The sequence below is a fragment of the Myodes glareolus genome, chromosome 17 (genome assembly GCF_982192425.1).
Source record: "Myodes glareolus chromosome 17, mMyoGla1.1, whole genome shotgun sequence".
In the NCBI taxonomy this organism is placed as follows: Eukaryota; Metazoa; Chordata; class Mammalia; order Rodentia; family Cricetidae; genus Myodes; species Myodes glareolus.
This window is the reverse complement of record NC_142042.1, coordinates 40,804,505-40,820,044: the sequence shown is the minus strand read 5'-3', so window position 1 is coordinate 40,820,044 and position 15,540 is coordinate 40,804,505. Positions and strand designations below refer to the sequence as shown.

The following is a 15,540-nucleotide window of genomic DNA, read 5'->3' as shown; positions in this document are numbered from 1 at the left end:
CAGGGGACGACTTTATGGAATACAGTATCTCCCTTCCGTGTGGTGCACTGTAGTCCTTACCCAGGCATGCTATCAGTGCTGCCGTCTGTGAGTCTGTCTCCTCTCTCGTCATGTTCTTCACTGTCAGAATTCTGGTCACCTCTTCGCTCTGCAGTCCTGTCTGGGGCTTCCAAAGATGGCCTTCTCATTCCGCATGTTGCCCAACTACTCATTCTCTGGAAATAGTAGAAGTCCTCTGCCCCGAGGCCTAGTGCCTTGAAATACTCTCTGCCCACATAATGTCTCCAGTCACAGCGGTGGTGGCAGCAGAGTGCGATGACAATGCCAGCCACCGGGGCCCATGTCTCGGGGGCGTCCTCTTCAGCTCCGTCCTTGGACAAAGCATTACCTCCTTCTTCTGTTTGATCATTCTTGACGCGTTTGGCTAAAGGTTCTTCAGTCCTTTCTTCAAAATTGGCAGCATAGGTTTCCACCAAACATCGCAATGCAAGATCTGCAAACACAATGACATGGCCCCAAACCACGTCATCTTTAAAAATATTCTTCAGATTTCTTAAGCAGTGTGGTTAAAAACAAAACAAACAACAACACAAACCAGCAAAAATCTACTTAGTTATATATTGTAATGATTATAGCATATAATTGGACATCCTATCTTAATTTCCTAAGATTTATTTTCCATAAAGACTACTTCCCAATAAAATTGAAGCAAATTTAAGTCCTATGATTTGAAAAACTTTTGTTCAACTATTTGTATTGTCTTTCATTTCTCCCATCCCAACTAAAGTTATACGCTTAAAAAAACTCCAAAGAAAAAAACAAAGGAGCTTTCGCTTAGAGACTGACCCAGGTTCAAGAAGGTAGTTTTTTTGGTTTTGTATCTGTCTGTTTTGAGATAGGTTCTGCATAGCTGATGTTGGTCCCAAACTTCTGATTCACTCCTTCCATTTCTTGGTGTTTTGGTTACAGGTGTGTGCCAGCACACCTGGCCAAGATACTAGTCTTGAAATGTAGGCTGGTCACAACAAATAATGATGAGTTGAAAAGTTAAGAAAAAGTTCGGGTGGTGGTGGCACATGCCTTTAACCCCAGCACTTGGGAGGCTGAGGCAGGCAGATCTCTGTTAGTTTGAGGCTAACCTGGTCTACAGAGCTAGTTCCAGGACAGCTAGGGCTGTTACACAAAAAACCCTGTCTTGAAAAAACAAAACAAAGCAAAACCAAGCTGGGCAGTGGTGGTGCACGCCTTTAAGTCCAGCACTCAGGAGGCAGAGGTGGACGAATCTCTCTGAGTTCGAGACCAGCCTGGTCTACAAGAGCTGGTTCCAGGACAGGCTCCAAAGCTACAGAGAAACCTTGTCTCAAAACAAAACAAAACAAAACAAGAAAAGAAAAAAGAAAAGTTGAAAAAGAAGGTTTCAGTATGAAAAGCGGGCAAATAGTTTTACTGTCCATAGGATTTGTTTAGCAAATATTTGCTAAATGCCCTGCATGTACAGAACACTGAGGATGCAGGGACTAAAGCTGCCATACAAGGGGCTGGAGATGGCTTAATCGCTGGAAGCACTTGCTGCTCTTGCAGAGCACCCAAGTTAGGCTCCCAGCACACACAGGGTGGCTTAAAACTGTCCATAGCTCTAGTTCCAGGGGATTCGGCACTTTCTGGCCTTTGTGGGCACTGGGCATGCATACAGACAAAATATCCATACATATACAATAAAAATAAATAAATAAATTAAAAAACCCAAATTAAACCCCCCTAAATTGCCATACTGATAGCTGGCAATATGGGAAAGAACACAAATGTATGCTATAAAACTTACATTTTATTTGATTAGATTGTCATATCATACTCTATTAATTAAAAACAAATGCTTTATTTTAAAATTTGTTACCTTATAATATAAAAGAGATATAATTTATGTGATCTTTACAATAAATTTTAATCATGCCAACCAACATTATGAGATAACCATAATCATAATAATAATAAAAAATAACCAACATTATTTGGATAAAGTGATAGCTAATTTGGTAATCTCACTATCTGTGTCTCTGTGTCTCTGTCTTTTTCTCTCTCATATGCGAGAACAGGTCTCATTATGCTGACCAGATTGTGGATGCTCAAGTGATCCTCCTTCCTCAGCTTCCTGAGTATCTGGGAGGAAAGGCATATCACTTCATCCAGGTCCATCAACTTATTTCCTAACAAAATATATTTGCTATTTTATTTACATTTGACTTAAACATAATTTAAAGAATTATAATCAGAAAATTATTAAAAGAATTAAGTTATTTCAGAAACAAAGAGAACACTGGCAATCACAAACTCTTTCATAGTGACCTTAAGGACCTTCTTCTTAAAAGAAAAAAGGAGGCAGCAAGCTGGTGGTCAAGATCATTTCAAATATTCAGAGTCTCTCTCCTACAGCAAGAATTGTATTAGCATATGCAATGTGCTGGAAAAGAATCCCAGCACAGCAGTGTAACTGGATGTATGAACAGACACTTAGAAAACAAGGAAAAGCTCTGCAGAGCACATATTGATGACAGTAAGGAGGGGCCAAAAATGTAGAGAAAGTTAAGCTCACAGATGAGCAGTTCTTTCAAACAGGTAACAGTGGAATTCTAGGAATGGTTGGAGCAACATGGCCTTTGAGAAAATAGACATGGTTCATGTTGATCAACAGTAAACCTTGACACAGACTGACTGAGAGTTTCAAGAAGGGGAAGGACAAGGACACTGTGTGTCACAGAAGGGTCTAAATATTAATACTTCAAGCACAGGGAGCAGAAAACGCTGGAAGGAATGGCCCTGGCGAGGGGAAGCACTAAGAGAGAAGGACGCTGAACCTCACTGAGGGAAGGTGCCTGCAGCAGAGCGGAAGGGGATTCAGACCGAGTGCTCAAAGAGGAGAGGGGTAGAAATGGGGACGCAGCCACTGTAGGGTCAGGTTCTGAGAAGCAGGGGCTAGATGAAAGGAACCAAAGGTGTATGCTTCCCTCCTGCACCAGGATGAAATGGCTTTAGAAAGCTTTTACATGGGTTAAACGAGAGCCTAAGTGGACCCCGAGAAGGTCCCAGCTCAGTGTGATAGTTTGGAGGGTACCTTGTCTCTGGCTTACCTGTTGCGACCCCACACAGATGCTTCCCAATTCCTACCACCGGCAGTTTTCCTTCTCTCAGCACAGGAATCCTGTCTGAGACAAAACCAGTAAGAATTATGTTAGTTTGCTTATGATACAAAGTATTAAAGTGTCTTTCCAAAAGAAGGGTTTTTAGAGTCTTTGAACTTTGGAGATGAAAGATGTGGGGAAAAAATTCTCATAGAATCCAATATACAACCTAAGAATGTGTCTGTGCTTAGTATATGACACAGAAAAATATTCGGATAAACAAACAAATGACTTTCTTCTTTCTCGTATGTATTACTGGCTGGCCTGAAATTCATTATGTAGTTGGGGTGATGCTCCTGCCTCAGCCTCCCACGTGCTGGAATTACCAGAGTAAATACATACCATTCCTGGCTTCGGTTAAGCAGAAGAAAATACGATTTCTATACAAATGCTTGGCTGCTTCTCAAAACCAGAATAAAATTAGTGGATGGAAGATATTTGGAAATGTTTGCATTATTTTCTTTTAAAATATGAAACAGGCAGGTGTGGTGGTGCACACCTTTAATCCCACCACTCAGGAGGAAGAGGTAGGTAATCTCTGTGAGTTTGAGGCCAGCCTGGTCTACAGTGATTTCCAGGACAGCCAGGACTATATAGGAAGACCTTGTCTCAAAACACAAAAAAGAAAAAAAAAATGTTAGAAGATGTAAAAAGAAAAGGCACTAAAGAGAACAACCATGAGGCATGTGTGTGTGTGTGTGTCTGTATGCAATTATGTACATGTGTGAGTGTGCATGCATGTGTATGCATTTGTGTTCATGTGTGGGTGTGCATGCATGTATGTGTGTCTGTATGGATTATTAATTCCATAGCAATAAGTTACTTTCATTATGAAAGAATTCTGAGGACCTATGTTTTATATACTAGCTACACAAAGAACTATCTCTTTTCCTCTAACGATTTTGACAGTCCTGTTAACTATAGTCTGAAGGCTAGTTTGAATACTCTAAGTTAGTTTTTTTAAGACAAGGTTTTAACGTGCAGCCCTAGCTGGCCTGGAACTCACAGAGATCCGCCTGCCTCTGCATCTTGAGTGCTTGGATTAAAAGTGTGCGCCATCATAACTGCATTACTCAAAATTAATTTTAAAAGTGCAAGGAAGCAATATATAATGACTTATCAAAAGTTTTGAACTTCTTGCAATATCATACTACACTTAAAGTTGATATAACAAAACAATTTTCTTTTTCAAGATAGGGGTTTCTCTGTGTAACAGCCCCTGGCTGTCCAGAAACTCACTTTGTAGACCAGGCTGGCCTTGAACTGAAAGAGATCTGCTTGCCTCTGCCTCCTGAGTGCTGGGATTAAAGGTGTATGTTGCTGCCGCCACCACCACCCAGCAACAAAAAATTTTTAGGTTTCAATCCTTACTCCATTTATGTTTATTAAGTTACATATACTTGTATTACCAAAGCACTAGTATTACTTTGTTCTTCCTGAAGCCCAGGTCTGTGAGAACAGAATTCTAACAGCCCCCAGAGCCTGGAATGTCTGACTTGCGGTAGAGCAGTGGAGAAATACGTGACTCACTCAGACACAAGTGTTGAATATCAATCTGAAGTCTTTCAAATGCTGAGTTCTTTCTTCTGTGTTTACCATCTACCTGCATAAACAGGACATTACCGAATCAGAACTCAATGTTAAAAAAAAAAGCTTTATGAAAATGTCTATTTGTTTTCAAATATCAGAGTAAATATACCTAATTTTTACAGTTTCAGACAATGAGCAACAACTTAAAGGTTTAGATTTTGGATGAAAGCTCAAAAATAACAACACCCCTTTTATAAGGCTAGAAATTCTATTGGTTATTATTATTACATATACATATATGTTGAAGGAGGCCATTTGTTGGTTCCTGGCTGCTCAGCCCCAAAATAATCACACAGGAACTATATTATTTAAATCACTGCTTGGTCCATTAGCTCTAGCTTCTTATTGGCTAACTATTACATCTTAATTTACCCATTTCTAGTAATCTGTGTATTGCCACATGGCTGTGCTGGGTAATGTTATGGCATCTGTCTCCAGTGGGGCGACATGGCTTCTCTCTAACTTTACCTTTCCTCTCCCAGCATTCAGTTTAGTTTTCCTCACCTAGCTAAGTTCTGCCCTTTTAACAGGCCAAGACAGTGTTCTATATTAATTAACCAATCGTATTCACAGCATACAGAGGCGAATCACACATCCCACATATGTCTATATGTCTGTCTGTCTGTCTGTCTCTCCAGACAGGGTTTTTCTATGGTTTCCCTGGCTCTCCTGGAACTCACTCTGTAGAACAGGCTGGCCTTGAACTCAGAGAGATTCTCCTGTCTCTGCATCCCGAGTGCTGGGGTTAAAAGTGTGCGCCTGGCCACATTATTTCTCTCATCCCATAACTACTACCAACCCATTCACAAAGAAATCAGGGTTCACAGGGGTTAAGTGGCTGTGGCTACCTGTCAGCGCTTCCATCTTTATCATCCCTGGCTTTACTGTGACTCACTCTTGTTTTCTTTAAACACAGCATTTTAACCATTACACCCATGTGCTTGTGCACACTGGTCCAGATCTCTCTAAGAATCATCAGCTACATTACCCCTCCCCCACCCCACAGTTTTTCTCTTTTCAACAGTGCTAGAGATTGAAGGCAGACCATATTCATGCCATGGCAGCAACTGACCACTGAGCTCCAGCCTCAGCCCCCTCTTAAAGTTTTTTGTTTTCAGCCAGGTGGTGGTGGCGCACGGCACGCCTTTAATGCCAGCACTCAGGAGGCTGAGTATAGGTGGATCTCTGAAATCGAGGCCAGCCTGGTCTACAGAGCTAGTTCCAGGACAATCAGGGCTACATAAGGAAACCTTATCTTGGATTGGAAAAATAAAAACAATAACAAAAAGGCTTTCTTTTATTTTTTAAAAAATGGCATTCAAACCCAGCACCTTATGAATGCTAAGCAAAATATCTCCCACTAGATTACAGCACAAGCCTTCAGAAACATGCAGACAGGAAATTGAACCCACACAGAACTGAACTCATGTTTTTCCTCCTCAAGAATACCTGTGCCCAGTTAAGCCAGAAACTATCCCAGATTACTGCTGCTTAGAAACAACGAATAATAAACCAGCCAGTCTTATGACTTCCACCATCGTAACATTTTATCATTCTTTCTTTCCTATAAAGTCCACAGAATGGCCTTTACTCTCCAGTATTATTACTTGTATTACTGAATAAAAATTTTCATATTTCTAATCTTCCTATTTTTAGTTTAAAATTCTGAAATAGTCTTACGGTTTCCTAGGATAGCATCTAAAACATGTTTTTACGTGTGTGTGTGTGTGTGTGTGTGTGTGTGTGCGCGTGCGCGCACGCGCATGTGCCATCTGGGTGTGGTGCCCGAGGAGGCCAGAAGACGGTGTTAGATCTTTTAGAGCTGGAATTACAGGAAGCTGTGAGCCGCCTGATACTGTGGCTGTGAACCAAACTCAGATCTTCCGGAAATGCAGAACCACTGAGTCATATCTCTAGCTCCACGGAAAGTTCTAAAATCATCCTTAGAAACTTCCTCCATGACAACTGGCGAAGACTGAGACCAGTTCCCTACCTTCATGTTCCTCTGGCACTGAGTACTGCTCATCGCTCTAACACACTTAGACAGAGAGCTAAAACGCTGCATGGCAGCCGCTTAGAAACAAAAACCAAATCTTCACCGTATCTCTAACACAGAACAGGACAAAGCCAAGAGCCTACAACCAGAGGTCTTTCTAGACCAGCTCTCTTTCCTAATTCATACAGCCACAGTCTACCTAACGCACTGGATTTCCATCACACAGGCCTGTGGTAACGCTGTTCTTATTTCCCAGAGTGCTTCTCACACCCTATCTAGCAAATGCTAACTCATTTTTCAAGATGATCACAGGCACCACTTTTTCTGCATGGTCACTCTCCACTGCCTCCCTCTAACAAAGCCTACCATGCTTTCCTTTGATCGCACATACAGGGCAGAACTTCCTGTCTTTAACAGTCTCCTTACGCATTCATCTATCTCTCCTCTCTAAGCACACGTAAGAGCACAGCTGCTTTATCATTATCTATCTGCATAGACAGTATGCAAGAATATGGTTAAGAAGAATTTAGTGAAGGAAGTCTGCCAGCACTGGCAAAGGTAAGGTTAGGATGTGGCTTAATTCCTAGCTGAAACCTGGTTCCATTCACAGACTTTCCTGTCTCTGCAAACAATTTTAAGAATGCAGATCACAAACTATTAATATTTAAATTTAAAAAGTTACCTTCAGTTTAACCAGTACAATTAGAACCAATAATGGCAAAATTATAATCAAATATATAAAAAAGGAAATTCATTTTAAGAGACAGGCTCCTATCATTTTTTTTCCCTACAGGGAAAGAATATGTTTGGTTATTAAGTTCCTACAATGGCTTTACTTACCTTGAATCTTGTGGTCACTTTTTCTACCAGGATGAAGTGAACGTTTTCAGCATCTTTTAAGGCAATATCAACCCAGTGAGATAATTTCCCCTTTCCTGCTCCAAACTCAACAAAGCATCTTCTTGGACCAAGTAACTTTAATTTTTCAATGTTACCTAAAATAGAAGCCTGCACACTCCATAGGATTATTTTATAAACTAGAGTAAAAGAATTCAATTCAAATTCAAAATCAGTAAGGTAATCTCTACCCAAAACAGAATGTTTTCACTGATAACTTCTGAAAGGCTAAGACATTTTTTCTTTAAAATAATATCTGTATTCAGATATTTCATGCTGAATTTTTTACTTTATGTTCACATATAATATTGAATGAAAATATTTTGTCCACTTATAAAAACTAATTATACTCAGAACAGAATGTTATTGTATTTTTTTAATATCTTTTTTTCAAGACAAGGCTTCTGTGTTAGCCCTGGCTGTCCTGAAACTCACTCTGTAGACCAGGCAGGCTTTGAACTCAGATGTGCCTGTCTCTGTCTCTGGTGTGCTGGGATTAAAGGCATGTACTCCTAAGTCTAGCTAGAATGTTAGCTTTTAAAAATTACTTTTATTTATTGTGAGCATATACACATGAGGACAGCCTATAAGAATCGATTATCACCATTAGGTTTAGAGGACTGAACTCAGGTCACCAGACTTGGCAGCAAGTGCCTGTATCAGGTGAGCCATCTCATCACACAGAATGTTAGCATTAAACATATAACCAAAGGCTAAGTTATTGTGGTTGAAACATACCTGTTGTTTCAGGTGCTTGACAGCACATTCACCATTTTTAGGGTCATTAAGGGCATCATATAATGCTGGATGGGACATAATGTGATCTTCAAGTGTAGAATTCAAGCCTGTTCCAAGAAAAAAATGTGATAGTCTAAGCAGCCAGACATGGACTCTGAATGACGAACAGGAGGTATCAATTCAGACACCACCTACTGCTTTTCAAATAATTGAACTTATAACTTTAGGAGACCTACCTTCACTTGCTTTCCTCAGTTTCTTAATTAAGTTTTCCAACTGCTCTTCAGATAGAGAAGAAAATGGAACCTATATACAAAAATAAAACTAAATAATGTAGTCAACACATGCCTTAAAGTACCACAACAAAAAAGAGTAGAAGCTTAACACTGGGCAGACCCATGGCAATTTAAGGTCTTCTCAAAGACTCTGTTCCTAGGCAGCCATGGGAACTGCCCAGCTGTGAAGGTACCACTCAGTCTGTGCCAAGGTACTTTAATGGCACTCAATCCCTCAGGGTCAAGACTGGGCTCAGTGAGCTCACAACAGAGCCACACTGCAGTTTGCTATGGGACATAAGCTGGTCTGGGAACTAACAATCACTAACAACAATGGTTTATAGGAAAATACACCTTCACGTCAAAACAATAGATGTTTCCAAACAAAAGTGGGGAACGGTCAATGTACAAAGAGTTAAGTATTAAATAATATACTTACTAACTGCTCAGGAATTTCCATTTCATGCTTTAATCCTGCATTTATATCTTGAATAAAGAAATCCTTGACAAAACAAAATCATAACATATTAATACAAAGCTCACAATAAAGAAGCTAAGAACTACTTCTTCCTTCACCCTTCCCCACCATCACCTTTTTCTCACATTCACTCAGTCACCAAATATTATCACACTCAAAGTTTTCCCAGAACACATGCCCCACCCACACGCCTACTGAAACTTGACCCGTAGGCGAGGAAGGTACTTGAAGTAAAGCCTTCTCACAGAACTTAAAGGCTGCTCGTGGCAGAAGCACCAGCTCTTCTCCTGGGTCTAGTACAGGTCTGACAGGAATGGAACCTGGAGAACGACTCTGCCTGTGCTACATTAGACTTGGGCAAGACCCCTGCCAAACTGACATGTTAACCACTTCAGGCCTCCCTCTCATCTGAAACTAGTAATATAAGGCTGCTTTACCTCATCTCTTTTTATTCACCTCTAAGAATGAAGACACCAAGATAAAGAAAGATACACTAAAACTCCCAGGAACAGGGAGTCTCGGAGGCAGGTTACTCTAAGGTAGCAAAGGAGCATTACCTCAATGCTCAACAGGGAGCATTACCTTCTGGTCTGGAGCCAGAACAGTACCACCAACAGTACCGCCTACTTCAAGGGATGAGATGTTCCCTGAGCCAGCAGGACCCCACAGAACCAGGCCTCAGGTAAAGGTCAGTCAGCCTCGTCTGACTGAGACTGCTTCATAGTGTTCCTGTTGCTTTTCTCCTATGTCGTCAGCAATATCAGCACAAAACCCGAGACACAGGACAGTAAGCTCCTCGCTCGTTTTCATTTCGACCATACTGAAAAAATGTTTTCTAGCTTTATCACAACCTGATTGGCCTCTTGAAGGGGTGGATGGCCGAGTCTGGTCCACTGGTGCCCCAAAGCTAGGCCTCTGGGATCAGTCTAACTTCTAAAGGGGTGGACGGGAGGTCACTGCTTCTCTTCTACATTACCTTACTGTTAAAATATCATGCTTGCCCTTCGGTAGGGGGATCTCACACTGAAGCTCAATTGGTGGCCAAGCTGGTCTAAAATTTATTATGATGTCCAAGCTGGCTTTGGACTCAAGGTAATCTTCTCGCTTAAGCCTCCCAGGTGTCAAGATTACAGGTATGAGATGTCATAGGCAGCTAAAATACTTTCCGCGTACAGCAGTGCCTCTCAACTGGAGACACTTGACAATGCGGAAGGATATCTGTAACAAAATGACTGACCAGAGGGCTGGGTACAGTGGCGCAAGCCTTTGAGATATCACTCAGGAGACAAGACACCAGGGCAGGTGGACTCTGTGAGTTTGAGGCTAGCCTGGTCTATACAGTAAGCTCCAGGTCTACATAGTGAGACTTTGCTTTTTTTTTCCCCTCTTAAAAACAAACAAACAAACAGGGGCTGGAGAGATGGCTCAGAGGTTAAGAGCACTGACTGCTCCTCCAGAGGTCCTGAGTTCAATTCCCAGCAACCATATGGTGGCTCACAACCATCTGTAATTTGATCTGGCTCCCTCTTCTGGCAAGCAGACCGAACATTGTGTAATAATAAATAAACAATTTAAACAAACAAAACCAAACCGAGAAGTGCTCCTGGGAGTCACTTCTGCTGGGTCTTCTGATTTCTTACAAGTCTCGCTGTGCTCCAGACTAGCCTTTCAAGGATAGCTGCATATCAACCACCCTTATTAGACAGAAATGGCATTTCTTCCTAGATCCCATAGCAGGCTTACTTACTGTACAGTATAATAAAGAAAAATGTCTTCCTATGGAGCACAGGAGAGGCAGGTTTGCTCACTGCCCCAATTTAGGGAAAAAAGTCTTTCCTGAAGACAGGGCTCCTCAGCTTCAGGGCAAGTCACTGTATATGCAGTATTCCCAACAGAGCCCCAGAGTTAAGTCCATAGGCTTTGAAAGACAAGGATAATTGACCTGAGAAAGATGCCCTTACTGCTCCCATGAGGTGAATAATACAAATTCCCAGATGTGGTATAGTCTAGCAGTAGAGACCCTGATGACAGGCATTTCAGCCTTTGTCTGTCTCTGACCCAGGGATCTCCTAATTCCTGCCGGCATCCATAAACCTGCAACATGCTAACTTGTGACAAATATGATGTGTGCTCTTTGCTATTTACTTCCAATAAAACAAACACCCTTTGCCTGACAACTAACTTCTTTACATGTAGATATTCAGAGATACATATCCATACACATCAATTATATTGATCAGGTTGATAGCTGACGGTCAAACCATTACTATATGTGTTCAACATCTTACTTTATATCATTAAAAGTTTTCTATTCTTATTTTAAATGTCTTTGAAAAAAAATCAATTTTATATTATACATCTGAGGTTTCCAACATGCTGCTGGGCGGTGGTGGTGCATGCCTTTAATCCCAGCACTTGAGAGGCAGAGGCCAGCCTGGTTTACAATGCAAGTTCTAAGACATCCAGGGCTGCTACACAGAGAAACCCTGTCTCAAAAAACCAAAGTCAAAACAAGAACAACAAACAAACATGATATTTTGGGGTACACATTGTAAAATGCTCTATTCCATGAAGTAAATACACCTACCCATCATATATATAAAACATAGTATAGTCATCTACTGTCACCCTATTCTATTTGTTACCAAACAGAAACCCGGATTTTCAGCCTTTGTTTGGGTGAACACTGTGAGAGACTCATCTGAACTGGTGTTAGCTCAAACCCACTATTTCTATACGAGTCTGAATCTCAAAGATGCCCAGCAGTTAAGTCTTTACAACCTTAATTCTAAAGACTCTAAATCTCTTGCTGCTGTACCATCACCCCTATCAAGCTGGGGGCGGCGGCATATACCTATCACCGTACACTTGGAGGGAAGGCATGAGAAATGTTTGAGACTGAGAAGTCCAGTCTGAGCAACACAGCACAGTCCCTGACCTCAAAAGCAAAGAAGCAACCAAAAATAAAACCTGTCAAAATTCTGGGCTGGTCAGGGTGACACAAACCAATAATCTCAGTACTTGCAAAGCTAAGGGAAAAGGGACTCGAGCATGAGGTCAACCTGTGCTATGCAGTGAAGCCTGCCTCTAATCTAACCAATCAGAACCCCAAACAAAACAGACAAAACACAAAAACAAGGAAAAAGAGGAAGCAGGAGGAGGAGGGAAGAAAAGTACAGTTATCAAGTGAGAACTTAAATACGTTTGCCAAATTCAACCGGCACCTTATAATACTAAGTAGTATTGGATATAAACACCACATACCACACATTTCAAACACTTACAGGCTTTGGCTTCTCTCTTGAGTTACATTTTTTTAAATGTTTTGCTAGTTGGTCTTCATATACTGTGCTAAATTTAAAGAGAAAAATTGAGAGAGAAAATCTTAAATCTTAAATGAGCCTTTTGAAGTTACTGTTTGTAGTATATCACACACATACACATACACACACACACACACACACACACACACAACCCAAACGACAACAAAAACATTTGTCTGATCTAAATACTTACTGTTTTGGATCTAAAGGACACAAGATTCTTTTCCGAGCATTCTCTTCCTAATAAATTAAAAAGGATACATTTACTTAGATATCAAGTTTACTACATTCAACTGTTAGATATACCCACAGTGTATCTCTATTCCCAAAACAAGGTAAGAAAACTTTAAAAATTCATAATGAAAAATAAGCAAGATCAGGTCATGTTCATAACAACAACAAAAAAATCTGTTAGTGGCTCCTGTATAAAAAACAAATACTGTTTTGGCCGACTTATATAATTTTGCATCAGAGATAATACCTGCTAAAATGGGTGCAGTCATTTTATTCACCACTAAGAAAGGATGTTAACCATTTACTTCAGATTAACTAACAAAATACTGTAAAATATTCATCATGTACAAAATGATCTTCTAAAATACATATATAAGGGGTATAAATGGCTAAATTATAATACTTGAATACTTATTAATTTTGGAAAATGTTGCCCATTAAAATTATGTTGTTGATTTTAAAATGCATATTTAAGTCTAGGTTGCTAAAATATGGGGAAAAGCTAGGCATGAAGGAACATAACTTTGAGTCTTGGCACTCTAGAGCTGAGGCAGGCAGATCTCGAGTCCAAGGCCAGTTAGGGTTACATACTGAGGCCCTGTCTCAATAAATATAGAAATAAAATATGTGAGAAAGTATGTGAGGAAAAACGAGGTGTGACACAATTTAGGATGGGCCACAATCGCCAGCTTTGCAACTTTTCAGTACGTTAGTTACAATATTCTGAGTTACACACATTTAACTGTAGGTACTGGGAGAAACCAAGGGAAAACAGCAAGCACTGGCAGCTCTACTCCACAGGTGCTACGAACGTGTGTGAAACAGGGTGGTACAATTATTAAAGCTAGAGACCAGCAGGACTGCTTAGGTGTGAGTCTCAGCTGTATTAGCTGCTAGATCTACGGCCCTACAGAGGCTCACTGCCTCATGCAAAAGATGAGAATAATAGCATGATTTACTTCCTAAGGTTTATGAAAGTTACAACACTGCTTAGTATAATGCTATGCCACAAAGAAAAAGCTGACCACATATTTACTCTTATTTTTTTCTCAATTTTATTTCAATTAATTTCAGTATGTTCATGAATTTAGGCACACTAAATTTTAGGGAAAGTTAAAATTATTCAGTATTTTTTAAGATAACATATATTATTTCTTCCTTATGTACAGATTTTAAAACTTAAGTTCCAGCTTGATTCTTTGGTGAAGACCAGTTACTTGGGAGGCTGTGGCAGGAGAATCTCTGAGAGAAAGAGTTCAAGACCAACTTGGGAAAATATAGCAAGATCCCTGCCTCAAAAACAAACAGGAGAGCATTGTCTGCTCTTCCAAAGGTCCTGAGTTCAATTCCCAGCAACCATATGGTGGCTCACAACCATCTGTAATGGGGTCTGGTGACCTCTTCTGGCCTGCAGGCATACACACAGACAGAATATTGTATACATAATAAATAAATTTAAAAAAGCAGTAAAATTAACTTTCAAAGTAAATAGGACTCTGTTCTAACTTGCAAAGCCTAATCAGAGAACACACACACACAAGCATTTTAAAAATTTACTATTTGAGTGTATACCATGTGCTATTGTTACTGAGGTGTTTTCTGGTGAAAAGGGGGATGAGAATGTCCTGTGATTTGTAGGTTGGCAACGTCCCTGTTCTCTAGGCACTGGAAGCCACTAATGTTCTGCACTTACAGTAGAAATGCCTTACATTACCACCAAGTGTTTGCTGCCCCCCAAACCAAACAAAAACCCCTAAAAACAGTGCAATTTGCTTTCAACGGCTTTTTTTTCAATTAAAATTGTTATGTGCGTTAATATTTTTTTTCCTTCTCCACCCCAGAACAAGAATCACAAGTTCATAAGGTGTTTCCTGGTGAAGTCTAAGTAAGAAAATTTCCAAGTTTCTTCCTGATGCATTCACACGTGGTTATCGCTCATAAAACAATAATTAAAGACCCGATGGGAAGACCTAGCGACTTCACACTGCTCTGTAAAAAGAATCACTTCCCTTGGGGACAAGAGGAGAGTGGAAGGCTGGCTACACAGATCTGAGAGAGCATCTCAGGGGGCGCGTTACTCAGGACAAGAAAACAAGACTCCTCGGGGGGTGGGGGGGGCTCATCACGGCTCCGCGCTGAGGTCAGAGCTGCATTTACAGCCGGAAAAGCGGACGAGTCCGAGGGACAGAAGCAGGAACCGGTCAGAGGGGGCGAGGCCGGGCTCCTGCACCCACAGACCCGGAAACTCCCGGGAGGGTGGGGCGGTACCGGACCTCCGCGGCGCCAGCGTGTTCACCACAGAACCTTCTCCCCGCGGCCGCCACCATCCTGCAGAAGCGCTTCTTCTTCTCCACGAAGTAGCTGCATCTGCCCTCCGCTGGCAGAGCGGTCGCGTGCGAGGGCGGCGCGGGGGTCTCCATTAGCCACGATCCTTTCGGCTGGCGGGAGTCCGGCACCCGGCCCCAAGCCGTCACCAGCCTTTGGTTCCCCTGCTCTTAACAAACATGGCCGCCTGGGGGCGGTGTGGGTGCGTGCGCCCCACCTCGGGGGTTGATGACCGGAAATACGCAATCACCGCAGAAGGAGTCGATGGTGGCTGCCGAGGGCCAAACCTCCTCCGTTCCCTGTGTTTATCGTTCCCCCCCTCCTCCTCCGCGGGAGCTGAGCGCCAAACTCAAACTCTGTCAGGCCGGGGACTTCTAACAAACTGGCACTGAGGCCCAGGCCTGCTGGGCTTTTTCGCACAACCGTCCGGGCAGCGGTCCGACATGAGTCAAGTTCTGTTCCAGGACCTAGTCCCCTTGCAAGTGAAATGCAAAGACTGTGAGGAGAG

General features: G+C 41.6%; 2 protein-coding genes across 3 annotated transcripts in view; one reads left to right on the top strand and one right to left on the bottom strand.

Annotated features, from left to right (window-relative positions):
- The window catches only part of Trmt13 (tRNA methyltransferase 13), a 19,452-nt gene extending 4,219 nt beyond the window's left edge, over positions 1-15,233 (bottom strand). Inside the window, exons 1-10 of one of the 2 annotated variants that reach the window (XM_048456983.3) lie at positions 14,981-15,232; positions 12,667-12,713; positions 12,435-12,501; positions 9,112-9,174; positions 8,634-8,703; positions 8,398-8,504; positions 7,603-7,770; positions 4,707-4,779; positions 3,126-3,200; positions 61-493 (exon numbers count right to left, since the gene is read on the bottom strand). In XM_048456983.3, coding sequence (XP_048312940.1) covers positions 61-493; positions 3,126-3,200; positions 4,707-4,779; positions 7,603-7,770; positions 8,398-8,504; positions 8,634-8,703; positions 9,112-9,174; positions 12,435-12,501; positions 12,667-12,713; positions 14,981-15,127 — 1,250 coding nt within the window. In that variant the 5' untranslated portion in view covers positions 15,128-15,232. Of the gene's footprint in view, positions 1-60; positions 494-3,125; positions 3,201-4,706; positions 4,780-7,602; positions 7,771-8,397; positions 8,505-8,633; positions 8,704-9,111; positions 9,175-12,434; positions 12,502-12,666; positions 12,714-14,980 lie in introns of both variants that reach the window. The other variant, XM_085677786.2, reaches the window with a different exon arrangement.
- Positions 15,218-15,540, top strand: part of Sass6 (SAS-6 centriolar assembly protein) — a 36,528-nt gene continuing 36,205 nt past the window's right edge. The window contains exon 1 of the mRNA XM_048456981.3: positions 15,218-15,540. Coding sequence (XP_048312938.1) covers positions 15,476-15,540 — 65 coding nt within the window. The 5' untranslated portion in view covers positions 15,218-15,475.